The 11,422-nt window shown below is 38.5% G+C and overlaps 2 protein-coding genes and 1 long non-coding RNA gene across 3 annotated transcripts; 2 read left to right on the plus strand and 1 right to left on the minus strand.

The window, feature by feature from the left end:
* Nucleotides 1–3,125: 3,125 nt before the first annotated feature.
* On the plus strand, nt 3,126–4,007 carry LOC145222519 (uncharacterized). Its single transcript, XM_080088652.1, has one exon. It carries the CDS (start codon nt 3,126–3,128, stop codon nt 4,005–4,007), a length of 882 nt encoding a protein of 293 aa, XP_079944778.1.
* A 583-nt stretch (nt 4,008–4,590) lies between these two features.
* On the plus strand, nt 4,591–5,621 carry LOC145223348 (uncharacterized). The gene is made up of 2 exons (XR_013859464.1): nt 4,591–4,873; nt 5,426–5,621. It is a non-coding gene; the product is annotated as an uncharacterized LOC145223348 (long non-coding RNA).
* Nucleotides 5,622–8,663: 3,042 nt separating this feature from the next.
* LOC145223330 (uncharacterized) lies at nt 8,664–10,654 on the minus strand. The gene is made up of 3 exons (XM_080089753.1): nt 10,541–10,654; nt 9,664–10,038; nt 8,664–9,471 (listed from the first exon to the last, which is right to left on the minus strand). Exons 1-3 carry the CDS (start codon nt 10,546–10,548, stop codon nt 8,829–8,831), a joined length of 1,026 nt encoding a protein of 341 aa, XP_079945879.1. The 5' UTR covers nt 10,549–10,654; the 3' UTR covers nt 8,664–8,828.
* Between the last annotated feature and the right edge of the window lie 768 nt (nt 10,655–11,422).

Below are 11,422 nucleotides of genomic sequence, written 5' to 3' on the forward strand. Positions count from 1 at the left end.
TGGCACACTAGGGGCAAAAAATTGGCACATGCCGATGAACCGTCTTAATTGTCTGGTTGTAGCCGGTTGAGGGAAGTTTTTAATCGCCGCAATTTTTTCTGGGTTTGGCTGTACGCCCTCTGGCGTCACCAAGTGGCCTAAGAATTTGACTTGTTTGCGGCCAAAGCGGCACTTGTCGATGTTCAAATGCAACCCGTATTCACTGAGCTTTTGAAAGACCTTGTTTAAATGCTCCATATGCTCAGTTTCGTTGCGACTATACACAATTATGTCATCAAGATAGGCATAGCAGCATTGCAATGAACCTAGGGCAAGGTCGATAAGGCGTTGAAACACCTGTGCGGAAGTGGACAATCCAAAAGGGGACCGCGTATAACAAAAGGTGCCAAGGGGTGTTCGAATGGCAGTTTTCTTTTGGTCCTCTGGACGAATTGGGACATGGTGAAACGCAGAGGTAAGGTCAAGAATCGAAAAAATGGTAGAGCCGTGTAATAATTCATAGGCCGTTCGTAGTGACGGAAGTGCATAATTATCTTTCTTTAATTGTTTGTTGATTTCTCGAAAATCGCCGCAGAGCCTTAGGTCATTTGAATTTGGCTTCTTAACTATTTGCAGTGGACTTGCGTATTCAGAATTGCATCTTTTAATCAAACCGGAGTTCAACATTTCTTGAATTTGTGTCTTCATTTGTTTGTAAAGCTCGGGATGTACTCTACGCGCCCTACAGGTTGGGGGACGACCTGTTGTCGTTAAATGTTGTTCCACCGGATGTCGAACAGGAACTCGATAGTCAGGAGTCTTAGTCAATTCGGGGTAATTAGCCAAAAGTTGTAGGTACTTTTGTTCATTTAAAATGGGCATGCGTGATCCGCAATCAGGTTTTATGATTAGGTCAACTTTTACGCCTGTTTTGCTGCATTCCAGCGTTTTGGAATGTGGTTGAAGGTTAAGTTGTTTTTCTTGTAAGAAGTTAAATCCCAAAACCAGAAATTCTATGTTGCAAATGTAAAACATAGTCTTCATAGGCCCAAAACCGATATTAATTTCAATTTCTTTTGTGCCGTAGCAGTTTACAGGTGAGCCATTGGCAGTTGCAAAAAGCTGCTTTGAGTCATTATTCTTTTCATTTGAAATTGGCGGGCGCTCGAGGCCTAAATTGCCGCGGGCCATCGGCAAAACCTCTCGGGAAATTGCCGTTTTGTGAATTATTGTAAAAATTGCGCGATTGGTGATTGTAATTTTTGAAGTAGTTATTTCGCTTCATTTGGGGTTGAAATTGCGCAGCCTGAGGTTGGGCATACATTTGTGACTGGCTCTGTTTGTGTTGAGATACAGAAGTTAAAACTTCATCCATTTTAGCAGTTAGCATTGCAATTTGTTCATTGTTCGAATCCCTGGGTGAGTTTACTTTATCAGGGTCAAAATATTTGTCTGAAAATTTTCCCAAATCTTTTAGGGTTTCAAAATTTTGAGCCTTAATGATATTTTGGACATCTGTTGGCATTAGCGATGTGAAATGTTCTTCCAACAAATCACGCGTAACTGCGTCATTTTGGGGATTGTATTTGCATGCGGCAATTAAACGTTGCATTAGAGCAGAAGGTCTCTCGTCAGGTGACATGAACGAAATTGATTTTAAATGCTTTAACCAATTTAATTTCGACCCCCCATGTACTGAATCAATTATTTCTCGTTTGAGCGTACTGTAGGGTTCTGTTAATGAAGCGGTTGCTTCAGTTAAAGCATTTCTGTAATTGGCTGATTGCGTTGGGGTTAGGTTAGAAACAAACAATTGAAATTTAGTTGCTTCATCTCTGATTTGGTTGGATTCATAAAATTTGTCCAAAAACGCAAAATATTCTTTTATGTCATGTTGGTTAGGCCAAATCGGCGGAATTTTCATCAACGAGATGCGTAATTTGTCATTATCACTGCGATTTTCAACTGCATTATCGCTTTGCGTCGTTTGGTTTGAGGGCCCACTAGTACTTGGCGTAGTCATGGTTGCAACTGACGGAGTCTGTATTGCAACGGTACGTTGATTAGGCTTTTCTTTATCTTTAGATTTCGTTTTACTGCGCGTACCTTGACTTACAGCGGATTTAATCTTATCTGGTAAACTGGGAGGATTCCCACAAGTTGCTTGGCGAATTGTTTTAGACAGTTTGACCGTTATTGATCATACACATTCAGCAAGATACATGCAAGCAGTAATTAAACAACAGCCAAGAATATAACTTCAAATTCTGCTCACCTTTCGTGGGGCAGCTGAAATTAGATCTCCTTAATCCTAGCAGTCTCCTCAGTTTCTGCAATCTCCTCGGTTACTGCAATGTCCTCGGGTTCCACACTTTCCTCGGGTTCAAAGATTATTGTCTGAATGGTGAAAATGTGTACACCTCCTCCTCTCTCAGCTGGGATTTCACTTGCGTGATCCTCACTCGGGGCACCAAATTTTTGTAGTGTTCAATTAGTTGTCTCGGTACAAGCTATAAAACCGAGTCACTATAAATGTTCGCTGATGAGTCTCAAGGTTACAACCGCGTCACTACAAATTAAAGAAGGTATACCACCGTCCTTAACCTCCCAAGCTCCTGGGCTTGTCAGGACCGGAGTCCTGGAAACTCCACACACGTGTCTTGCACTTCGGTTCGTTTGTTTATTGTAGGATAATGCGACAGAGAGAGAGACAAGAGGAAAGAGATCGAAATGAACGAGTGCGGTTTTATATATACCCGGAAAAAGGCGTTAAATCGTACACATGTGCTCTTGCGATTGGCTCTTGCACAATTCCCACACAAAGCAGCGTCCAATCACAGCACGAGACAAAACCATACGGTTAAAGCTCATAAACACCAGATCACAAAGTCGCCTCTGCATCCTAATTAACTGCGACAGGAAATATTACAAAGTCCGAACACGATTTGTCAATACAGTGGGATTTGGATGCTATACATTTCAACTTCCTCGCAGCCTTTGAGCTAGCGGGTCAAAACCGAGCTATTTTGGTAAACAAATATTGCAAAGTTTGCACAAATTATGTCGCAACCGCTACAGAACACATAGCCGACGATCAGTTACAAAAGGGAGACGCAAGAAGAGAAGCAAATAATATTGCAGATAAGATGCAAGAGCTAGAATTCGTTTTTATGTTGAATTTTTGGAATGAGATTTTGCAGAATTTTCACAGAGTAAGCAAAGTTCTACAAAATGAGGATGCGAACTTAAAAACATGTGCAGATCTGTATGTATCATTAGCTGACCAATTGTGCACTTCACGCGATGAATTTGAAAAATACGAAAAATATGCAAAGAAAATGTTACCAGATGTTGATTACAAGGTAGCTACAACTCGCAAGCGTATCAGAAAGACCATGCCCAATGACGGAGATACACCACAAGTGCATATGGATGCCAGAGATAAATTTCGCAACACTACATTTTATATAATTATTGACAAACTTGTAAGTGAGATGAGAAGAAGAGGAGAGATATACAAACAAATAGCAGAGAGATTTTCTTTTCTAACCGAAGTCCCATGTGATGGCACTTCATCTAAGAACACTGAAAGGTATTCTCAGTGCTGTCAAAAGCTGGTTGATGATTACCCTAAGGACTTTAACGGTAATTTCTCAGCTGAACTGCAACAGTTTCATCTATATGTGCGCCATAAGTTTAGTGCAACAGAAAATGTTAAAACAAGATTCAGTCATGCTGAACTTTATCAAATAATTGTATTAAATAATATTGAGTGTGGCTTTCCAAATGTAGACATTGCCTTTCGTATATTTTTAACATTAATGGTCACAAATTGCTCAGCTGAGCGTTCATTTTCACGGTTGAAGTATATTAAAAATCCCTTCAGAACAGCTATGCAACAAGGCAGGTTGGATGCTCTATCTCTATTATGTATAGAAGCAGATGTCTTACGTATGGTTAGTTATGAGGATTTAATCAAAGAGTTTGCAACGATGAAAAGCAGGAAAAAATTGTTTAACTGTGTTTAAAATCTGAGCACACAGAAATAAATACTATTACCTTTGCTGTATATTTTGTTAATGTCGAAATCTCGATGAATAAATTTGTTTCATGCTTTTTTCGTTTATAGTTCGAATTAAAAATGATGTAAGGGGCACCAAATTTTTTTAGTGCTTATGGCATCTAAAGGTGTTAATCCGGCCCTGCGCAAACCTTAAAAGGGTTCAAGCTTGTATTGACGGAAGTAATATTACTTATTGTCAGCTGATGGGAAATCCCCAAGCGCGAAAGATTGGTTTTACCACAGAAATTATTTTAAAAAACAGCAATCTGTTTGTCTTAAAACAAACTAAATGGATTTTCGTATAACGATTTAACGAAGGAGAAACACTCAATATGTTAAGCACAACCATAGAGCACTAATACTAGAGGCGACACTCCTAAATATCGGCAGATCGGTCACGCTTGGATGACCCGGGTAAGATCGCCGATTTCCAGCAATGCACACTGCAGTTTTAAAGCGAAAAGTTGTTAGTAGTGATCTTGAAAGGGCACTTATGTCCTTGATTTGTCGTAAAACTAACTTGTCAGGGTGATTTATGTCGTTTATGTGTATTATAACACTACGAGCTGGAAAAAAATGATCATGAAGGCTAAAGCTGGTGACAAGACATTGCCGGCATACAGGGTAGCCACTAAAATTGTAACATACTGAAGCGTGAGTTCCGCTTCTTTCAATATAGATGTACATAAAAATCACTTGGTAGTGACCTAATTATTGTATTTTCCAAGACAAAGTTTTGCAATTGGTAAATTCTGGTCCGAAATTTGTCCCAATTATGTCAAGGCTGATGTTTTCACAGAAACCGTTTCTACTTCTGTAACCCTTGAAGAGGTATGTTGTGGTTTTTTCTTTTGTTTTATATGCCAACTGAACCATGTGTAGCTGTAAGTAAGTTTCTCAGCAAATATGATCCAAACACCTACCACAATTATAAAGACGCTGGATATAGAAATTAGTAGCAAGACGGTTCCATCTTTTTTTTATTTCACTGAATTTTAGTACTTTTCTAAAATTGCCATACAAAAGTTTCCCTAATGAATTTTTTTATATGAGCTTCTTGTGATTTAAACTGTGATGGCATAACTGGAGACAGGTGGCGGTGTAACATCCACACTGTATTTACTTCCAAGACTCAAAAAGGAGACACATTTTCTCTATGACATGCTAAAACTGTATGGTCTTTTAGAATCCTATTAAACCCAAGCAAACTACAAACGCAAGCCTAGTATAACATTACTGTACTAATATCTTCAAACAACTGACATTTGTTTGCAGGTACTAATGTTATGACATTTACAGTTAAGCTTCAAAGCTAATGGAATGAACAAAAATATGGAGTTCCAACCAAAGTTATTTACATAATAAACATAGTTTTTTTTGTAGAGTGCACCAGAACAAACCTATTATATTTCAAGTTGATTGATGACACTTGAACAAAATGTATGTAGTAAAGGTTTTCAAAGAAGGGAATTCAAACTGAACAAGAAGATAGAAAACAAATCATTTCGCTTTTGATATGCAGTACTTGTTATTTTGCTTGTATTCATTGCCACCAAAAATATACACTATTTGAGCACAAGTTTTTCTTCTTCTTTTTAAGACAGTTTTATAAAGGTGTCCATGGGCGGATCTAGACGGGGGTGTTTGGTGTTTGGACACCCCCCTCAGAAAATTGGTGCAATTTGCACTACTCCCATTTTGAAAAAGTTGGGCGTAGATATAGGCCAAACTTTACGTTTACCGTTGCGTAATTACATGGAGTCGTTGTCTCAAAGCTATGCGCCTTCATCGTTTGGTATTGGCTTATTTATTAGTCTATTGTGACGTAACAAGGGTTAAAATAAAGAGTTTTTTGCGCTGACAATACAAAAGTGATTATCCGCCAAGGACGCTAAAGTCAAAAGTGCTGACTGCACTAAATTTAATGTATTCAACTGTTTTCGCATTTAAACAATGTTTAATCTGCCTTAACTGGTTTAAACCTTTGATGTTATATTGTTTATGACCTACTAAACACGCAGTTGTTGTCACAAATATTCGATGTAAATCGAACCATGTTGTTAAGGTACACGTTTTTGGCAACTTGCCAATGCTTGGCATTTTTTATGCCTTGCATAGTAACCAACTTAATTGCATTCGTTAACGGTGCGCAACCTAAAACTAAAAGGTTAACCATCGTTTCAAAAAGACGTTCTCTCCTTTAAGCAGTGGTTCTCAAACTATTTTGTTGCGCCGCCTCTGGAAAAGTTGAAACGACGCACCAGGGCGTCTCGACGCACAGTTTGAGAACTACTTCTTTAAAGGTTATTTTTAAAGCACGTCTTGTATTTTGATTACCCTACCGTCGCGTTTATCTTGCAACCACAGTTTTGTTGAGTAAGCTAGATAGTAAAGCCGTAAATGGAAATTTTAACGATTTCAAACAACAGATGCCGTTCGATTTGCGACATGCCAAAGTTGCGCGTTAGGTTGAGGTCTTGTACTTTCGGGTTCCTTTTCAATTCAGGACAAAGCACACTGCCGCTTAATGCGTCGTTATAAACAACGCAACATCACAAGCTTTGTGCGTCTATGATAGTAAAACAGTTTTTCCCAACCCCGAATTTCTGTTATGCATTGAGCACTGCGTATTTACAAAATGATACCTTGCGACGGGCTACTCTAAACTACGCAATCTACTAAAAAAACTAACTAAGATGTTGACGGTTAAGAGAGTTCCTTCTCGAGAAATTCTCGAAAAAATCGAGTCTCGATTCTCGAGAAATAAATAAAAATTTCTCGAGAAATGTTACGTCACGTATCTTAAACAAAAAGTAAATGCGACAGCTCTGGGTGTTTCTTTCGTTTCAACTCGTCTCTAGAGCGGACTGGACAATATAACTTACTTATTTTGCTTGCGAAACAGCGATTTTTAGCGTACGTTGACCCTAAAAGCCCTAACCGTCAACATTTTTAAAAGTTGCATACGTTTTATAAGTAGATTGCGTATAGATTGCGTAGCTTGCTTAGATTGCGTATTTTAGAGGAGCCCCCTTGCGACCGCAGCTTTTTTGGTGCGTGAGTGACGTCAAACTTATGACGTTTTTTTAGAAAGGGGAATACCCAAATCATATTGTGTAACGTCAGTATTGTACTTGGGAATTTCCCAAATAATTGTTGGACACCCCCCTTAAATTTTTTCTAGATCCGCCCCTGAAGGTGTCCAATAAGTTTCAGACAAAAATATCTTCATGTTGACTTTTCCAGTGACCTTTTTTATTGAATTGAAAAATTTATGAAACTTGATTGTCCAAACTCCATGGTGCAAGTAGAAATGTATCCTGAATAGCATTTTGGCAAAGAAGTATGACAAAATTTCCAGGTGGACAACCTGGCACAAACCATTTTCTCGTTTTCTTGACACAAAACGAATGGGTCCCCCATGCACATATGTGTTGCGAATTGGTCACAGTAAAAATGGTGGACAAATTGTTGCATTCCAAAGACTTCACCTGCATTTTGGCAAACAGGTTCATATTTTTTGTACATCAATTCTGGTTTGGGATTAAGTAAAAATTTATCTGTAGTTGATTAGATATATAGTCTGCTGACATCAGTACACAGTACAAACGTCTGGCACATCTATCATTACATTTTTTGCCATTTTTGCAGCCATAGATAAATTTTGTCCACGTCTTGAGGTGATACATCAGTTGTGGTAGCAATAGGATAACCTGGACATACTGCACTGGTAGCCCTGGTCTCTTGGTCTATTTCGATGACAATCAGGTCAATTTCCTTCTCTAGGCATGTTACTTCTTCTGTACTTATCTTAAGGTGTGTTTTGTATCCAATAAAATAAGTAGCGGGGTGTTCGCTTTTTATTTATTAGAACAAACTTTGAGAAAAGCTTAAAACGTCCTATGCAATTGCCAGCAAAAACAACTTAGAATGGTCACGTGGCAACGCTTCATCCAAGCGTGACCAATCTGCAGAGGTTGATCGAACAAAAAGGTGCCGTAATTCTTTACTTGTTTATTTTTTTGCAAAACTAGAACTTTATGCCAAAGAATAAAGGTATTTATTACCTTATTGTTTTAAAAAATATATATTTTTGGCTAAACAAGAAAAGTTTTGACTGATTTCACGCTTGAGTGAGCAACCAGTTACCTCTCTAGTATTAAGTGCTCTATGGCACAACCCAGTTTTCTTGACAATAAAAGGTTTTATGGCACCGTTAACGCAAACCGCACTGCCGGTATGAAGAACTTCGTTCCACCAAACGTCTCAAACAACTGCCAACGCAAAGCATAGCCAACCTCGCCAGGTGTGCAGCGCCCTTAAAATAAGGTGCAGCGCCTTTATAAATAAAAATTTATGAATCGCAAATAAAAGATTGGCCTAAACAGACGCTGCAAATTTGTTTGTCGTACTTTTTGAGTAATTTTAAATTTTTGACAAGTTAGCGCAGATCACTCCGAAAACTAAATATATTGAAAACTTTGCCTTCCCTAAACTAACAACTTAAACAGTAATATTTTTGAGCCATTTCACATCACATAGTAATTTAATTCACATTAACTGTTTCTAAAGACAACTACCTTGGTATAGGCCTATATGGAGCTGATTATAGGAACAAATACTAAGTGTTTTTTTTATTTATTTTGTATTTAAAACACGATCAAAAACTGTGAGAGCACAAAATTCAGTCAAAAATGCGGCACATTACAAAAAAGGGGGAAAAATAAAAACAAAAAAGGATCAAAAGAAAATGCTTTAATAACTAACATCACAAACATTCATAAATTTATGAAGTTTTAAGCGAACACGAAACGGTCGAAGGTGTGTGATAAAGTTTCAAGTTTCGGTTGATGTCAGTTTTTAATGCATTGTTCAATTCGTCCAAACGTCCAGTCTTAAACGGATCCAGTACAAGCACGTGCACATAAAACGGCGTCACGTGATCAACTTCGTCGTAATACGGGATTCGAGACATCTGGTGGAAACCGTTTGCTGCGTGAAAATTTGCAGCTCGGTCGCTGTGGTTAATAGCGCCCACTAACGGAACAGCGGAATTGCATTTGTTATCAATTGGAGCGCTACGGGGTCGCTCTTTTTTCTGAGCCAATGCGATACCGGTTGGCAAACGCCTGTGGTTCAGTAGAGAAAAGCCGTGCAAAATTTTAGTCCCGAAACGGCTCATAAAGCGTTCGTCGTTTTGCATTGGATTTTCTGTCGAAGTGTCTTCACTTTTGCTGGTGACTCGTTGAGCTTTACGTTGTGTCTCCCGCCAATGCTTTGCCATAATTTTAATGGCGCCTTTGTATACCATGCTGCCAAAACCCTTGGACGAATGTTCGGGTGCAATGGCGCAGAACAAACCGTTCCACATGGGTATGCGCGTACATGACAGTTTTTGAGTGACGTGTTTGTTTTCCCAAGCCTCATACCTGTAGAAAATATTTTTTTGTATGAAAATATTTCTTTAAAAGCAAAAGATTGGCAAATTAACCAAAATTTTCAGTCGTTAAAAATGTTTTTTTATAATACTGTCAATATGTTTGTGTCTTTTTCATTTGTTCATTACAAGACTTGTGTCTAGGGTTTATGAAACCTGTAACCTGTAATTGACCTGTAATTACCTTTTTACACGTTCCAAGCCTTCTGGTGAAATCCTGCCTAGACCATGTTTATCGTAAGCTCTCCAGTAAGGCTCGTCACTCCCGATCGCCCATCCACATCCGTCGCTAGATGGCGGTACAAACACAACACCGCCTATTAACGTGGACCCATCACATGTATCTTCATTGCCCTTCCGAATCGCCAACAAAATTCCCTGCCCACTTCCGACTGTGACGTCATAATTAGCGTCGAGGTAGGCGCGTAGAAAGGCGTCCCTCTTTAATGGGTCGGGCACCATGTATTTGTATAGCGGGTAGTGGCGGAAAGAATTGACGAAACATTCGCGAATTGCAGGCCACTCGTCACGTGACTTTGTCAGCTCGATTCTGGCGTTGCTATGAAGAATAAAGAACAAGTTTAAACATTAAACTTTGGGTTATGTGTATCTGTCAACATTCTGTTTAGCAGTTGTAGCTCCGCAGGGCGTTTTTTTATGCCACAAAGTTGTTTTAGACGAAATATTTAGCAAAATAGTTTTCGACTTAGTCTACCTACAAATAAACACACATCTGTCAAGCGTTAACGTTAATAAGCTAAATAACAGAACTTTGTCTGAGAATGTAAAGTTTTTTTTTTTTAACTTATTACTTACTAAAGAAAATGAAAAATCTTGTTATTATCCAATTCTACATGCTTCTCGCAAAGATATTCGATTTACAATAAACTATTTCCAAGAAAGTTGGTTTTCTGTTTATCAATTTTTATATTTTCGAAATATGTTGGCGAACTGAAAGACTTAGTGTCGGGATAGACGCAGCCTGTGGGCCGCCTTTTCGAAACGTGAAAGCTAATATTGCTACAAAACATAACAACACAATACCCGTTACCGTAACTTACTTGGCCATGGTGGTAAAGATATTCGCCGTGTTGTGGCTTTCAACAGGTAAAAAGATAATAAAAACAAATCAATTTCAGCTCAAAAGACGCTTAACGGATAGAATTGATAACACTCTGAAAAAAAAATGAATTAAAATATCTTTGAAGAATAAACACCTACACATAGTAGCATACTCTTCAAAAATTACACAATTTTATTATACCCCAGCTAGATTCTCGAACTGTCTTCACAGAAAAAACATCTATTTCTTGTTAATTCAAATCTGAAGCGATTGCACAATGACCTAATAGCTTCGTTTTTTGACTGAGTACTTCGTAACTATTAATTTACCCTTGCAAGACGTTAAAAATTGCAATTACCTTGAATTACATACACAGTGTGTACAAGGGCTACTTTACGTTAAATAAACTTTACACACAATAGGCTTTATTTTTTTTTTACTATTCTTTAATTTTTTAAGCACCGCTGCCAGGAAAATCCATAACATAACAATCGTCGAACAGACGCCCTGTAGCAGCCTATATACCGGTTACAAACAGGCTGGCTACTTTTTCTGTCTTCTGCACAATGTGCGTTAATACAATGATCTTTACACTTGACACTTTTCTTATCTGCAACTGAGCGTCTGGCGCGTTCTCGTCAGTGAAACTATTGTTTTAAAGCCGGATACACTACATGCCAATGGAAGAAATGAGACAACATGCGAAAAAGGAAAACTTCGCCTTGCAATCGCAGCGGTATGATGCTGAGATATCGGCGCCCAGAGCGAAGAACTAGCCAGACGGCAGAACGCTTGACAAGCTTTTGAGCGTTAATTCGCAGAATAGGCTTCTCGTAAACAACCTGCCATATGTATTTATGACCCATGTTAAAAGGGCTTC

The sequence above is a fragment of the Phallusia mammillata genome, chromosome 4 (assembly GCF_965637545.1).
Source record: "Phallusia mammillata chromosome 4, kaPhaMamm4.hap1.1, whole genome shotgun sequence".
NCBI classification, from domain to species: domain Eukaryota; kingdom Metazoa; phylum Chordata; class Ascidiacea; order Phlebobranchia; family Ascidiidae; genus Phallusia; species Phallusia mammillata.